A 15,847-nucleotide genomic window follows, 5' to 3' on the forward strand; every position below is an offset into this window, starting at 1 on the left:
ACTTCAAGCATACTAACCACAGAAAAGAAAAATAAATAGAACTCTGATCCAAGGTCCTGCAAACGCTGCAAATTGAAGCAGGATTTTAGAAGTGTGCGTTAATAGGGTGGACGGACAAAAAATGACCTTCACAGCGCACACAGAGCCGCATCATTGATGTCTACTTTTTATTAGAAATATATTTCATACGAAACAATATAATATTATAAATACATATTACTAATATTGGTGTTTTAACGCGTTTTTTAAATTAACATACTTTTCACACACAGTTATGAATATACTTTATAGAAATTGAAAAAAGGATATTAATTGTATTTTGTAGTAAGTATATTTCTATGTTTGTACATTGTACAGAATAATTATGAAAAATATTAAATATAATTATTAAAACCTCATCAAACTTATACGTGACATAATATATAAGATTAAGTAATAACAAGATAAGTACATAAATATTTACATACAAAGGTAATTCTAAATAGGCATAACATTAATCGCATTTATAATTATATATTAACAGAAAATATCATTATATAACATATAAATCAAATATCAAGTTTTTTGACTATTCTGTCGCATGTATAATGGAAGATCTCTCTAAACATGGCATCATCACTTCCCTTCCGAATAAATATGGGTAGGTACAAAAAGAAATTTTAAATAATTGCTTACTTGATGACAAAACGGTATCTAAATACTAATTAATAACTGAAACATTTTATCACTTGATTTTATTATTTTTATTTTATAATTAAAATGAATATTGACAGTAAATAAATGCACATTTACCTATGCAACAATAAATCATTATGATAAACGAAAACAGTTATCCCTAATTGATTATTATAAATATTGTCTAATATTCCCTGTCTGAAATGCGGCCCTGTTATTCAAACAAAATACACGCAATATATGCATTACAGTGGTGTGCGTTGCACTCGTCAATAACGTTTAACATTGTTTGTGCGTGAACGTCAAATGCCATGCAGAAAATAAATTTTAATGCATGTTACGATATTGACATAAATATTCAAAATAACAATAAAAATATGCTTACTTGTGAAATGTAGTTGCACTATTTGTTTTATTTTTCATATTTGTATCATTACCATAACTTTTTACTGAGCAGATTGCTATTTTCAATTTTAAATGAACATAAAACCGACAGTAGTTGTCAGGGCAACGCACAAGTTTAGAATAACGTTTTATTAACACGCGTTTAATGTTATCCTTACCCGAGATCGGTTGCCTGCGTAGCCTTACCAGTTGGGTATTTCAGTTCCCATTATTTCTGAGTTCCCTGATACTAACATTTCAAAATATGTAAGTACTTGTGCGATGCAATTTTTGATTATTGTTTGTTGAAATTCGACAAATCCGTAATTCAAGTGGGTGTATTAAAAAATACATAAAATCGCTATAAAATACCCTAAATTTTACTTTGAACACTATTTAGGATACACAACTGTAGGATCGTCATACTGCCTTTAACCTTAGCGATAGGTAGGGGGGGGGCACCGAAGATTTTAGCCTGGGGGCCCGCTTCAACATGTGGGGGCCATTGTTCTGTGTAATTGTTATTTAAAGCCGACGATCGTTGGGTCTGCGAGTCTGTTGTTCTAATTAGGCATTTATATATTTATTTCATATTATGTGAACCCAGTATAAATCCTCTTCATACTGATTTTGTATGTGCTAAATACAGAATCCATGTGAAGTAGTAGATGCCCCTGAAGCCGTGGGTTGTGGATTCAGAATGATGATTCATAAATGTGTGTTTCAACCAAAGCATGGACCCAATGGGTTGGGCAAATGAGCAAATACCATTACTTGTAAAATAGTCGTACCTAGTTATAAACTTACATTTTGTGGAGGCCTAAAGTATGGTCAGTGCTCAGATGGACGGTTTAATTGTTCCACAAATTATTGCAAATATTGTATTGAGGCTGCAGATCACAATTATTTAACTTGTTCTTGATAGAAATTTTAGCATATTTTCTGTCAAGCTTACCCCATCTGGCTTATTTTTTGTAAATAACAGCTGGCAGTACTGTAATGAACTGGTAAATATTTTTAAATACCTAGGTACTGGCAAGATATGTGTACCTATCTGTCAAAATGAAAATCGTTATAACCTCAAAAAACTGACAGTTGATTATTGAATAAATATGTCGCTAAGAACACTATTATGTCGTAGCAGACCAACTTACCAATGTTCGTCATTTCTTCAGTCAAAGCGAAACTCCTACAAACTTGTTTCACGAGAAGACGATGGTAAATTAAAAAATCCTAACCCTCCAAAAAACCAAAACGAAACAAAACTTACAAATCGTCTAGAACAACGAATAAAGCTTACGGGACCTATATCGATCGCAGAATATATGAAAGAAGTCCTCACCGATCCGTCAGCGGGTTACTACATGACAAGGGACGTTTTTGGAGCCAGTGGAGACTTTATAACGTCTCCTGAGATTAGTCAGATTTTTGGTGAAATCTTGGGCGTTTGGTTGGCTACAGAATGGAAGAAGCTTGGCTCTCCCAAGCCTTTACAGATTATTGAATTGGGGCCAGGGAGAGGAACTCTTCTGCTGGATATTTTAAGAGTAAGACAAGTTATTTAACGTTTATATCAAGCTAGGATTTCCATTCATTCATTCCAAGTCACAATATATGTAAGTAGGTACCTACACATGTAATTTTTTCATGCCTGGGTGTTTTTGTAATGTGTTCACTATCTACCGAAGTTGGATCTCATCGTCTCCTGTAGTATTAAAATAAATAGATTAATATTATTTTGCCTTAGACACAAAAGTACAAAACAAAGCCGGTTCATTTGCCGTTCAAGCAAAATTAACTTCAAGAAAATATCTTTGCAACTATATATTCTTTTTAGCACTAGAAGCCCAATGACAGTAGTGTGGTAATTATAAGTGAACCAATCACAGTTACACCCAGGCTTTGAGCATATCACATAAATATATTGTGACCTCACCAAGATTGAACCCGGAACCCCTGGATGAAAGGCCAACGAGGACTAAACTACGAAAGACTACTATAGTTATCATTTTGACTGCAAAAAAATTCATACTTACCACAAAATTGATCGAGCTAGTAAAAAAATAATAAAACTCAGTAATCCGCCGCTTGATTATCCGATAACTACTTGCTTTTCCCTCCACCACCCGCCACGTCTCCACACCCGTTATGCAGGCGTATACCGTGGCATAACGAACGATAGGCGCTGTTCAAATTTGTGCCGAAAGTGTCCCAGGAGCAACTTCCCAAGACCTTGGTCGGCGTGCACTAGAGTGTGCGTGATTCCGATAACTACTATAATCCGCCGTTATTTTTACTAATTGAAAACACAAAATCAAGCTCTATAATTCGCCGGTATTCGATTGTCAAATTCAGTAGTCCGCCGCGTACAAGTATACAACACAGATGAGACGGGTTTATTTTGGAAACTTCTCCTTCGTAAAACATACGTTCATCATGAAGAAAGTAATGTACCTACCAGGGAGGAAAGTGCCCAAGAACCGCATCACAATAATGCCGTGCTCCAATGCAACCGGGACACACGAAATGAAGCTTTTGGTCATAGGGAAAGCCAGGAATACTAAGCCATTCAAGAATATCTGCCTCACTGAACAACTGGATGTGTCAAGTGATTTACTGTTTAATATTTAGTTAATAAACTTTAAACTGTAATTTTCTAGTACAAATATCTCAAAAAAACAATTTTGACGAAATACCTGTTTTAATTTTTACCATATTTTGTCTGTATGCATGCACTATAATCCACCGCTTACACTAATTCGATACTTGTCTGGTTTTTGGAGTGGCGGATTACTGAGAGAGTACTGTACTCAGACATTTGCCTCAAATAAGAGGACTTGTCCGGTAAAAAGACATTGTCTGAGGAGCCAGTTATTAATTTAACTTCGTTTATGGATCTCAATAGTTATTTGATCGTTTTTATTATCCGATTAATATTATAGTCTCACTTTTCACAGGTAACCAAAAAAGTCGGCTTGGACAAAAGCATTGTGACCATTCATCTCGTCGAAGTGTCTCCTGCCCTACAACGATTGCAAGCCGATAGGCTTTGCTTGGCTCACAAGGCGTGTGAAAATTCACCATTCTACCATGAGGTAACATATAACTTCATTTATAATAATGTTATATTATATAATTTTACAGTCTTATGCATGAGTCTTCTTATATTTTAAAAACACCACAGTCGAATTTGGTTATTACGATCACGAAAATAGCGAGATCTCGAATGTAATGAGGAAACATTCATTGACATTTTAGTTTATGATTTTCTCCATACATTTATTCACTTTTATAACAAGCTACTTCTCGGGTATACCGAGTAAAACTGATAATGTCTCGATCGTTTAAAAACAACATTTTCGACCCTAAGCAATAAAATCCGACCGGGCAGTTAACTAGACTGATGCCGCCGGGATCAGATTACGTTTATGACACTTACTAGTTAAGTGTCTAAGTACCTAATTGGTCTTTTCGCTGACAACATTGAAAAAGTATCCACGCATATGGTTGAAATTGCGTGTAAAAAATCCAAGCTTTGTGAAGTCAGTAGGTACCTACCAGCGCCGGCGTGAATAGGTGAAGTACATGAATAGTATATATTGTAATGTTTCATTAAAATGATGGGAAACATTTTGCAAAGCACGAAAAAGATTTATTGAAAGGTTTTAGAAGACATTTTGACCATCTGGACTATTTCATTAATTTATTATTATAAATAGTGAAAATAATAATTTAACATACGCAAGACATTTTCCTTGGCAGTGGTAAAAAAAATTGTGATGGGATTAAGTACATACTGAATTTATACAAGGACTTTATAGTGTTAAAGCGACCAGTGAAGGCGCCTACTGAGGATAACCTTCTCTAACCTTGATAGAAGCTGAGGACTGTGAGGATTGGAGAGTCTTATGCTAGAAACACATTACCGTCATGTCGCGTGAGCTTTTGATAAGCTCACTCCACGGGTAAAAAGTATGCCATGTCTTTTTACTTGGTATTTAAATGTATCAGTTTTATTTTCTGAAGATTTACCTACACATTTTTGAGTCTGTGTCCAGAAAATTATACGTTTGCAGTTTTCCGTAGCACATTTCACCGTGAGCTGTTGTATCAGAAATATATGACCGTATAGCATTGAGATCAAATTCAATTCAAGTCGTGTTCTCACTTATTTTTGATTTTAATGGTTGGGAAGGGAACTACAAATGACAGGTAATTGACACAATGTTTGTGTAAGTTGTGAGACTCTAGTTTGTTTTTTCTCTAACTGATTACTTGTAATTTTTATTCTAAATGTCATGTTGTGAACGTCCTGAATTAATATTTTGTTATGTACTCAACGTGTCTTTTTTAAATAAATAAATTATTGAACATTCTGATGGTTCTAGTACCTATATAATATGATCTCACATGACGTTATAATAATGTGTTTCTAGCGTCAGTCGCAAGGAAACTGGCTGCATTTCAGGGTCGTCACAGGTGAGGGAACGATCAAGAAGAAAAGTGAATGTATGAAATGTCATTGCATGAATGTATGATATTATCACCGGCCTTCTTGCGCTCTTAGGCGGAGATGGCAGACCGTGATAATGTCATGGCCAAGAAGCGGGGGTGGGGGACAGAAACGCACAGTGTATTTTGTCAAGGCTGGTTTATTTTTATCGTATTTGCGATTTGGCGGGCTGCAGACGTGGTGTCGCGGGCTGGGCTACTTGTTGCTTGGGCTGCAGACATGACTGGTGTCGCGGGCTGGGCTACTTGTTGCTTTGGCTGCAGACGTGGTGTCGCGGACTTGGCTGCTGGGGCTTCGCATCCGAGGCGATGCTCGCTGTCCGATGGGAGATAGGATCGGGGCTTGCGGCTTGGCGTGCTGCCGATGTGGTCCTTTGTTTCCTGGAGATGCTTGAGAAGCCTGCCGACGCGGTCCTTTTGGCAGGAGATGTATCTTGGCTTCGTGTCCGAGGCGAGCAGAGACGATGCTCGCTGTCTGGCGGCCAATCGAAGAAGAGGGCTTTTCACGCGTGTTCAACCGTCAGATTCGGCGTCATCCCGCTCTCGGTCGCGAACCTCCCTGTTTTACCGACAAATTGACCGGTGGCGGCGCTATCGGTAGGCCGCGTCTGTTTTGGCGGGATCGCTGACGAATTTGAATTTTTGATTTCGAGGCGGGCTCCGCTTAGCAGAGAACCGCGAAGAGTGGACGTAGGCTGTGGTGTTCTGGGAAAGTTGCTGGTTCGGTCCGCCCTTTGAGGTAGTCTCCTGTGGGAGACTTCCATCTGGTATCAATATTTTTATTTTCCAGTTTTACATACTTTCCAGTAATTCAACATCATACATAGCTCTCGTCTCTTTGATATCTCCCTAATTACAATAAGTTGTCTTTTGTTTAGTCCATTGACACCCTTAGTTACTTGTTGTTAAGAATATTCGATTGGTGTGATTTCGACTATTGCATTGTACCTACTCAATATTATATTATTGATCAACCCCAACTTGTCCACCCTATCTAGCTGTGTTTCCACACGCATATAAACCCTTGTACTAAACTAAGCTTCACTAATATTATTTACTTATTTTTTTATATTTATAACATTGTAAATTATTCAAATACCATTCGACTTGTTCAAACATAACTCAGCTCTACTCTCCAAATTGTTTTACTGCGGATACAACTCTCCTGAGTTCTTTCACTTTTATTTATACCATGTACCCCATACCTTGAGATTATTTGACGAATAAACAACAGTGAAGGTTAACATTCACTGAGTTTTATAACTGACATTCACCTTCCACTGGACCACGTGGAAGGATTTCCGTTGCCGAACAGATATCATAGTAATGGATTATTAAGATTATACTGTAAGTTGTATTATAAATTGCAGGGAGAAACGATAAGTGGCTACAGAGTGTTCTGGTACAAAGAATTGAAAGACGTTCCCAAAGGATTTAGTTGGGTCATCGCTCATGAATTTTTTGATGCTTTACCAATACATAAATTTAAGGTATGTTTCATTATATAATCCTGTGTGTTAATAGTTTTCAAACTTATACATTACAGTCTTTTAAGTTTCAAAGTCGGTAACCTTTAGCCGGTTCTCACATACAATGTGTCAAATACGATGACATTATCGTTATTCACAAAACACACGTTGCCAAATGGACCTCCGCAGATTGGTCCAATGCGACTGTTTCGTTTGAAAAAAACATTACTGTTGCAATCGACAAGATGCATGCTTCTTGGGCTTCGAGTCGAAGACGCCAAGTCGCATACAAACACCTACGAATTGGTCATTCCTATACCGGCTCGCCGATCGCCGCATTCAAATATCCATATTATGTTTCGTATGCTACGAGCGACTGTCGCTAGGTAGATATGTGCGGTCTTCACTAGCAACACTGAATCGCCGTTTTCGGAAGGTTTGATTTATGGCTGTGCGGCACACAAGGCGAGTTTAGATGTGAGAGCCAACTTATAGTCCCACCATTTTGAGATAATCGCAAGAAACCGCCTAAGCTGCATAACATTTAGAAATGCAAATTGAATATTTTCTTTATGTAAACATATTATTTAACAATAATTAGAAAAAGTGAACAGCAAGTTAAAATATCGTTAACATCATTGATTTTTTTGGGGCCCCTTCAACATTAGATCCAACTTTGGCGGCTTGACTGGGAATTAATCATGATACTGAGGGATATACTTAAGAAAATATTTGCTATACATATTAGCCCAGTTGTACATTGAAGATCGTCTCGACTGGGATATAGTCATAAATAAAAATTCGGAGCAATGTTGCAACTTTCTTCCGTGCGCATAGGCCATGTCAGGATAGTGACGTCACGCGGCTAGCTGAAACTAATGAAGAAGCAGCTCCTGCACATGTGCGAATGCAACATTTTAGTATTATACCTGCCCCATGGCGAGTTATATTTAGCTGTTTTTTTCAAACTAAAATGTCGCATTCGAGCTCCATATACGTTATGAGAATTCCAGCAAAATTATATCGACATATTCGACGTGTTGCAGTCAACACAAGTTTAGATGTGCGACCCGGCTTACTTAAACTAAGAAATTGTATACAGATTCTAAGTGTACGTCCTGAGTGGCAGCGTTCGGCGCAGCGTTGAGCATTTTGCGCAACTCAAACGTATAACCGTGGGTGACAAATTTCGTAGACAATGTCTTTTTATGGTTATACATTTATACGGTTATACGTTTGAGTTGCGCAAAACGCTCAACACTGCGCCGCACGCTGGCACTGAGGCCTCACACTAAGGAGTAATGACAATTATAAGGAAACACAGTTAAATTCAGTAGAAGTTAACACCTACATACTGCCAGTCTATTTATAACTATTAAAACTTGTTTTAGAAAACTGACAAAGGGTGGAGGGAGATTTTCGTGGACGTAGACCCCTCAAAGTCATCACCAGGTGATGCAAAATTCAAATATACCATTTCCAACAGCGAGACAGTTGCATCAAAACTGTACGTGCAGGCCGCTCTGAGTGACGCAACCTTAGACCAACTTGAAGTCAGTCCCCAGTCTTTGGTTATCGCTAAACAGTTAGCCAATCGGATCGACGAAGACGGAGGCATAGGATTGATTGCAGATTACGGACACAACGGGACAAAAGGAGATACTTTTAGGGTATATATCTTTTTGTGTTAATTTCACAATTCCTGCCTTACGATTGGCCAATGGAATATGAGCATAGAATGCTATGATTTTCAGTATTTTTTTGTAATTCAAAGGACAATGCCGTCAATTGATCATCTGGTATGAAAATGTTAGTATGTTAAACCATCTAGTGTCTGGAAATCGGTGGCGGAGGGGGCCTGGTTTGTTGAAGGTTGGTGGCTGTGGTAGATAACTGAAAAAAAATTTCTAGGACAGTCATATTTACAGACCTGAACCGGACCCGAGACCCGTTGTGTGTGCACCTGCAAAAAAAATAAACTCCAAGTTTTATGCTTACCCTGATAAAACAGCACTTCGGTTTGCGCACTTAGCGACACCGGTGGCAAAACAGCTGTCACATAATTACGTTTTGGAAACAGAAATAGTAAATATAGTTTTGAAGAAAGAAACATTGTATTGATTACCGATTATCTACCCAAACACCAACCAAAAATAAATGATTTTTTTGAAAGCAATTGAAAAGTAACATCTTATTTAATCGATGAAGTGAACACGGTGAGCGTATTGCCATTACATTATATATTTGGCTAGATTTATCTATCTGTCTGTAACACTTATGCTGTTTCTCTATGATGCATGTAAATTTTCTTGTGAAGTTCGTATCTTTTTTTTGCGCGATCGCATAAATAGAACAACCATGTTACATCCCTCTCATGCACGCTGCACTTAATCGCTTAGTCACGTATATGCATTTCACTCCCACGCATAAATTACACCGGATTAATCGAAATAGATACCCACCAATCCATATTAATATTCAAATTGACGCTTTCTTTAGCTACTAATATTGTTACCCTATATTGCTTTGCTTATGATGTTAGTGTACGATCTAGTATTCAATTAGGTTTACCCGCCGTGCTCGCATTTGGAATAATAAAACATTGATAAAGTAGCCATTAGATTATTTCAAGTTTGTATTACTATGCGCCCTCTATATATTGTTATACGTCACGGCGCTGTATGCAATTACAGTATTACGCCACGGGTTTTTTTCATGCTAACGGTATTGCAACGGTTAGTTCCAGAAACAACCGCGGTGACGTGTATGTCTCGATATAGAAGCCGCAGCATATCTATTACTTTATAATTACCTATTCAATTTATACTGTGCAGTTTTCATATTATTACCGTTATAATTGCGGGAAGCAACGTTGCCAGTTTAGTCACGGTTTCGGTATCTTGTCATTCCATTTACATCTAAACACAACTTATAATTTTGATTAGATTTGCATATCATCGAGATTCTATGTATCAGGAGTTAAATTGTAATTCTAATTTCAGGCTTTTAAGAATCACACCCAAACACATCCCCTGGAGAATATCGGTTCATCAGATCTCACAGCGGATGTCGACTTTCACCAATTGAAACAGGTCGCAGCGGATGCCAAGGTGTTCGGACCTGTTACGCAAAAGCATTTCCTTGAATCGGCCCTAGTACAAGTTCGGTTAAAGGTAAATAGAATCTGAATGATATTAAGGTGATTGCCCTCAATATGATCCGAGTGGAGCTGTTTACCAGGGTCCGTCCACATACGGGCCCAATTGGCCACGCCGACTTGATATCAACCAAGGCCAACTTTGAGGCATCTGAAAAATTTTCTGTGTCAAATGGAGGACGGAATAATTCCGACCCCTCCTTAGATTCATTTCGGCGGCAGAGTTTCAGTACACGGGTGCAGAGGAAACTTCACGTCATTAAAGATAAATGACGGCAGAGCAAGTCAAAACTCTTTTTATTTTCTAAAAAACTCTTTCTTTAAGCACTAAGGTGCATGGTTGTTACAACAGTCCCGTGACCGTCGCTTCGAGACAAGGAAGTGTGTCACTAAAATCTTTTCATTCTGACACGTTTATAGTGTCATGGAAGGCGGCAGTGCACAATCAGCGGCTGCATATACATGGCGGGTGGAGATGGTGTAACTCAAATCATGCCCTCAATATGTATTTTTTCAAGCATTATTTAAATTAACCCACATTAGCCATTTTATTTTCATATGACTTTATGAATGAAATCTTATTAGGTACGAGGGTGGGTCAATAAATCCTTAGAAAAGCCGACAGGTGGCGCGACTAGTACTGTAAGCGGTTTGTTTTCATGCAGCGGCACTACCGATTCAGTATGCTGCGAAGTTTCAATCAGATTGGTCGGGTTGTTGTGTGTTTCTCGTACATTTAAAAAAAAATTTGCTTGTGGAAAATGGAAAATGGAGAAAATTGAGTTTAGAGCTGTTATTAAACATTTTAATATAAAAGGGTTAACAGCAAAGGAAATAAAAAATGAGTTGGATTTAGTTCACGGCATATCTGCTCCTTCACTTGCAACTATTTATAACTGGTTAAATGAATTTAAACGTGGTCGTACATCAACAAAGGATGAACCACGCTCAGGACGTCCTGTAGAGGTGACTACACCAGAAATGATCAATAAAATCCACGATATGGTGTTAAGTGACCGAAGATTAAAGTTGAGTGAGATAATTGAGGTTACAGGGATCTCAAAAGGTAGCGTCATTTCTATTTTACATGACAAATTGGGCATGAAAAATATTTCTGCAAGATGGGTGTCGCGTTTGCTCACAGTCGACAATAAACGCAATAGGGTGGTGGCCTCTAAAGCCCTGTTGTCGCTCATGCAACGCAATCCGGATGAATTTTTTCGTCGCTTTGTGACTGTAGATGAAACATGGATACACCACTATACTCCCGAGACGAAAGAACAGTCAAAGCAGTGGATTGCGAAGGCAAACCATGTCCAAAGAAGGCGAAAACCGTAAAATCAGCTGGTAAGGTTATGGCTACTGTATTTTGGGATGCACGTGAAATTATTTTCGTTGACTATTTGGAAAAAGGAAAAACAATAACAGGGGATTATTATGCATCTTTATTGGACCAGCTAAAAAACAAAATTGAAGAAAAACGGCCTCATTTAAACAGGAAAAAAATCCTCTTTCATCAGGACAATGCCCGTGTTCACACATGTTTACGATCAATGGCTAAAATTGAAGAATTGAAGTTCGAATTGGTCGACCACCCACCGTATTCGCCAGATTTAGCCCCCCCAGTGACTTTTTCCTTTTCCCAAACTTAAAAAAATGGCTAAGTGGACAACGTTTTTTTTCAAATGAAGAAGTCATCGATCGGACAAATGCTTATTTTGAGGACCTTCCGAAAACTTATTTTTCTGACGGTTTAAAAAAAATTGAGAAACGTCTAACCAAGTGTATTGAGCTCCAAGGAGATTATGTTGAGAAATAAAAAAAAAATACAAAAATAAAAACTGTTTTAATGCTTTTTTCTAAGGAATTATTGACCCACCCTCGTATCTCAGGACTATGCTGACAATTTTATTGCTTTTGACCAGTAATGGACCGTTATTTTCTTTTTAGATTTTGTTGGAGAATGCAACTCCGGAACAACAGGAGAGTTTGAAATCTGGATACAACATGCTCACAAGCCCCGAGAAGATGGGGGAGGTCTTCAAATTCATGGCAATCTTTCCTAATATTTCCGAAGACCACTATAAGAAATTTCCTGTGACGGGTTTTAATAATTAATAAATATTTATTTCATTACACACTTTGAGTTTCATTTTTGAGGTGCTTTTGACGGTGCAGTTTAATCAGTCAGAATACTTTGCAACATATCAGAGGGTCTTCCATATATGACATTACATGATTATTTGTAATGAAGGGGATTAGAAAATTTGGTCACAAAACCAACAAAATATAACTTCATAAACTGAAATCGATTATTTTCAAAATGGATTTCATTGGCAAAATCTGTGTCTTTAAACGAAATACTGATCTAAATTTGGATTCTTATTTGTGAATTAGAAACTTCATAAAATTAACAAAGGGCGGATCATATCTGACAGTGGCGAAGGGTAGACTGTTAAGATCCACACTTAGCTACTGATATCTGGATGTAAGCCAGTGTCATCGATATCCAAAAAAGTCTTTGTATGGCAGCCAGGGGGAAATAAGAGTCAGTCAGGTAGCCCTGGGGTACGGGAAGAGTTTGGTGGGGGTACGTGCTGCACCGAGTTTTGGCTGCGCCTGGTGCAACAAGCATTAATACGACATCAATACAAAATCCATGCCCGAAGGTTTATCACAATTGTTGGAATTAGCTTCAGACGAATTCTTGAAAAATAAATATAAGGAGTGTATCTACTTTATCATCATTTTGTTGCAAATGTATTATGTATATACAGTTTTAACAGAGGAACTCCTGAAATACATCTTGCCTTTTCCAACTTCATATCTATATGAAGTTACTTTTTCAGCATTTTGTAGATATAAGTCAAAAAAAAGGAACAGACTTTTGGATGTGGAACCGCATCTCAGATTAAACTTAACAACCAGGGAACCAAATTATGATGATCTGAATGATGAGCATAAAAAATTTCGTCCTTCTCATTGATTGTAATGAATGTTATTACAACGTTTTTCTTAAGGTGACGCATCAGTGAAACGCCAAATAATGTTCAACTGTACGCGCGACGAAAATTTGTACTTGCTTCGCATTCATTGAGAGAACGTGGAGTCGGACGCACGTCACTTTGCTGCGTGATGGCGACGGGCCAATTAATTCTAAAATCGTGTAAAGATGACTAAAAACTTTACCCATTTACTTTAAAAAGCAAACATGTCAATGAATATATTATTATTGATACTAATAGAATAATAAACAGAACATAAAATGGACGTATGTTGGATTTATATGAGAAATAATATTTCGTTTGACAGGCGTCATTTTCACCCGCGACCCGCAATCCGCACATCGCCTAGCAACGATCTTTTTAGACCGTGCCTCAACTAATGCATGGCCTTAACTCGTTTGTATTCTTCATTGTCCGGTACAAATCTTGCAATCGATTTTTAACTAACTTCCCAACTAGCTAGACATTTGAAACTTTTAGAATATATCAGAACACGATGCCAATGCATTTTTAAATACTTTTAGCCATCTTTAAGTAGAATTGAATTCATTTTCAGTTAATTCTGTTTTGTATGAAAAGTTATTTCGACACCATATCGGTTGCTAGGGCTCTGGGGTCCTAGATGGATTCTAGCAACTAAATTATTAATATATACATGCGTTACTATGGAAATCAATATGACATGTACAAATTTTTTTGATCGTTTAAGCTAGTCAAGTCAAGTTTATATGGTTAAACAGAAAATTTAAAAACGTATTTAAAATGTTCTTTTTATCTTGTAATTATTTATAATATAACTTTTAAGTATATTAATTTATTATGAATGAATTTTATTTTTTGTTTATGTAGGTACTTTATAAAAAGGAAAAAATAAATAAGTATATTTTGATTGTTACAAAATTACGAAAATTATAGAAGCGGTACACAGATGTCGAAAGTTTGGTAATTTCAGTGATTTGAGGTAGTGTATCCGCAATTTCTTCAATAAGTTCGATAAAAGTTGTCAAACACAATTTGATTTAATTCAAATATTTTTTATTAATTTTTTTATGAAAAAATATACATTGTTTCGTTTCAAATTGAGCCTGTTGTATATTAATTATAATGTTTAAAAACAAAATAACTAAAAATTCATTACACTCACAGGCCTCTTGCATAAAAATAGATACATAGATAATATAGACTAATCTCTGGAAGTTTCTTTAAGTATCATAGACTAAAAAATATTATATTATGCTGTACAACCAAAGAAAGAAATTTTTAAAAATTATTTGACACATAACGGCCATTAATATCGTTCATTCGTTAAAAAATAAAAGATCACTTTACAAAATTCATATTCTTATAAAATTAACAATATTGAACATTTTTAGAAATTGGATACCCAGTTATATGTAAACTTTCATTAATGTCTACATAATTTATAGCTAGATAGGAATATTGTCAAGAGAAAAAAATGTGATTTAAGAGTTTAAGATCTAATTAAGCAGCTCCATGGAATTATACATATGATAGCTCGCCGGCAGGACATGAGACTTTTCTTTTCATTTTTTAATTCCTAATCAAATGCACCGACATATCGCCTCTATAATAATTATAAAAAGATACGCTGACATCTGCAATCCTTTTATGTGCCGTTTCAAAAGCTTATTTCCTGTATACCCAGAGACTTGAAATTCGGTACACAGGTGATAATGCAGTGACAATACATTCTATTAAAATTTGAAGGTGATCCAATACTCCAAACGAAAAAATCTAACATTTTTGTTAAAATCCTAGGTATTCTCGATCTACTTTTCGAGATAATGGAACTTATGCATTGCATTACTGCACATCGTTGTTTTTCACACACTATAAAGTAAGGGTCTTCCCACCGGAGATATACAATATAAAAGAATTACAACATGTGTGTACAGATGTGTGTTTATCTCACTTATCTGGTCGACTCGCCTCGCCGGGGCCCCAGGTTAGAGCCTTGTCAGCCCCCCCTTGTGGGGGCCATGCTTAAGTTTATTGCTCAATGACTTTGTACCACATAATCGAATATTAAAACCGATTACGTAGTCAAAATGGCGTCATAGATTATTTAATCAAATTACAACTGGGTATTCAGTATCTAGAAAACCAGCGACTAAAGAAAATATAAAGATTAGAAATATGATGCTGAAAAATCGTGTATTAGAGATTGGTGTGATTTAAAACGATCTTTAAATGCAATTGTAAATATGGGATGTCACGATAAAGGTAAAACCATGAACTTACAAGCATTATTACTTATGCGTTGACATTTAAGTAGTGGGCGACTCGTATGGGCATGCCGTAACTTAAGGATCCTGTTCTAAACAAATAGGGGAAGGAGTCGTTCAAAAATATGACGAAATTTTGTTTTATGACGATGGGTAATGTGACGCATTCAAGGATGACGTCAAAGTATAATGGTACCCTCGGAAACCAATATTTTAGCATAATCTTATATTTTCTTCAATCGCTGATTATGACAAGTCTTTTATACATTAAGATTTCTCTAATATTCTTACATAATTACATTATTATTAATATATCTATATTGTTTAATGATTTCTTTATTCTAAATATTCCTTTGCTTTGCTTTAAACGTCATCAATAAATATTTAATGACTTCGATC

The 15,847-nt window shown here is 36.6% G+C and overlaps 1 protein-coding gene across 2 annotated transcripts; it reads left to right on the forward strand.

Moving 5' to 3' along the window:
• The first annotated feature begins 2,078 nt into the window (after window positions 1–2,078).
• Window positions 2,079–12,334, forward strand: LOC147069055 (protein arginine methyltransferase NDUFAF7 homolog, mitochondrial). 2 transcript variants are annotated; one of them, XM_085951245.1, is made up of 6 exons: window positions 2,079–2,606; window positions 4,017–4,154; window positions 6,942–7,061; window positions 8,432–8,710; window positions 10,043–10,213; window positions 12,148–12,334. In XM_085951245.1, exons 1-6 carry the CDS (start codon window positions 2,172–2,174, stop codon window positions 12,313–12,315), a joined length of 1,311 nt encoding a protein of 436 aa, XP_085807371.1. In that variant the 5' UTR covers window positions 2,079–2,171; the 3' UTR covers window positions 12,316–12,334. The 2 variants fall into 2 exon arrangements, with proteins under 2 accessions (XP_085807371.1, XP_085807372.1); XM_085951246.1 differs by having other exon boundaries at window positions 2,146–2,277.
• The last annotated feature ends 3,513 nt before the right edge of the window (window positions 12,335–15,847 follow it).

This window comes from Rhyacophila brunnea, unplaced genomic scaffold, assembly GCF_057557595.1.
Source record: "Rhyacophila brunnea isolate RB1 unplaced genomic scaffold, BYU_Rbru_1.0 scaffold_24, whole genome shotgun sequence".
NCBI classification, from domain to species: Eukaryota; Metazoa; Arthropoda; class Insecta; order Trichoptera; family Rhyacophilidae; genus Rhyacophila; species Rhyacophila brunnea.

Excerpts from the sequence above, each read along its gene's own strand:
- LOC147069055 (XM_085951245.1), top strand. The coding sequence starts at position 2,172 with ATGTCGCTAAGAACACTATTATGTCGTAGCAGACCAACTTACCAATGT. Across the intron at positions 7,062-8,431 it reads TACCAATACATAAATTTAAG|AAAACTGACAAAGGGTGGAG; the intron begins GTATGTTTCATT and ends AACTTGTTTTAG. Across the intron at positions 10,214-12,147 it reads TAGTACAAGTTCGGTTAAAG|ATTTTGTTGGAGAATGCAAC; the intron begins GTAAATAGAATC and ends TTTTCTTTTTAG.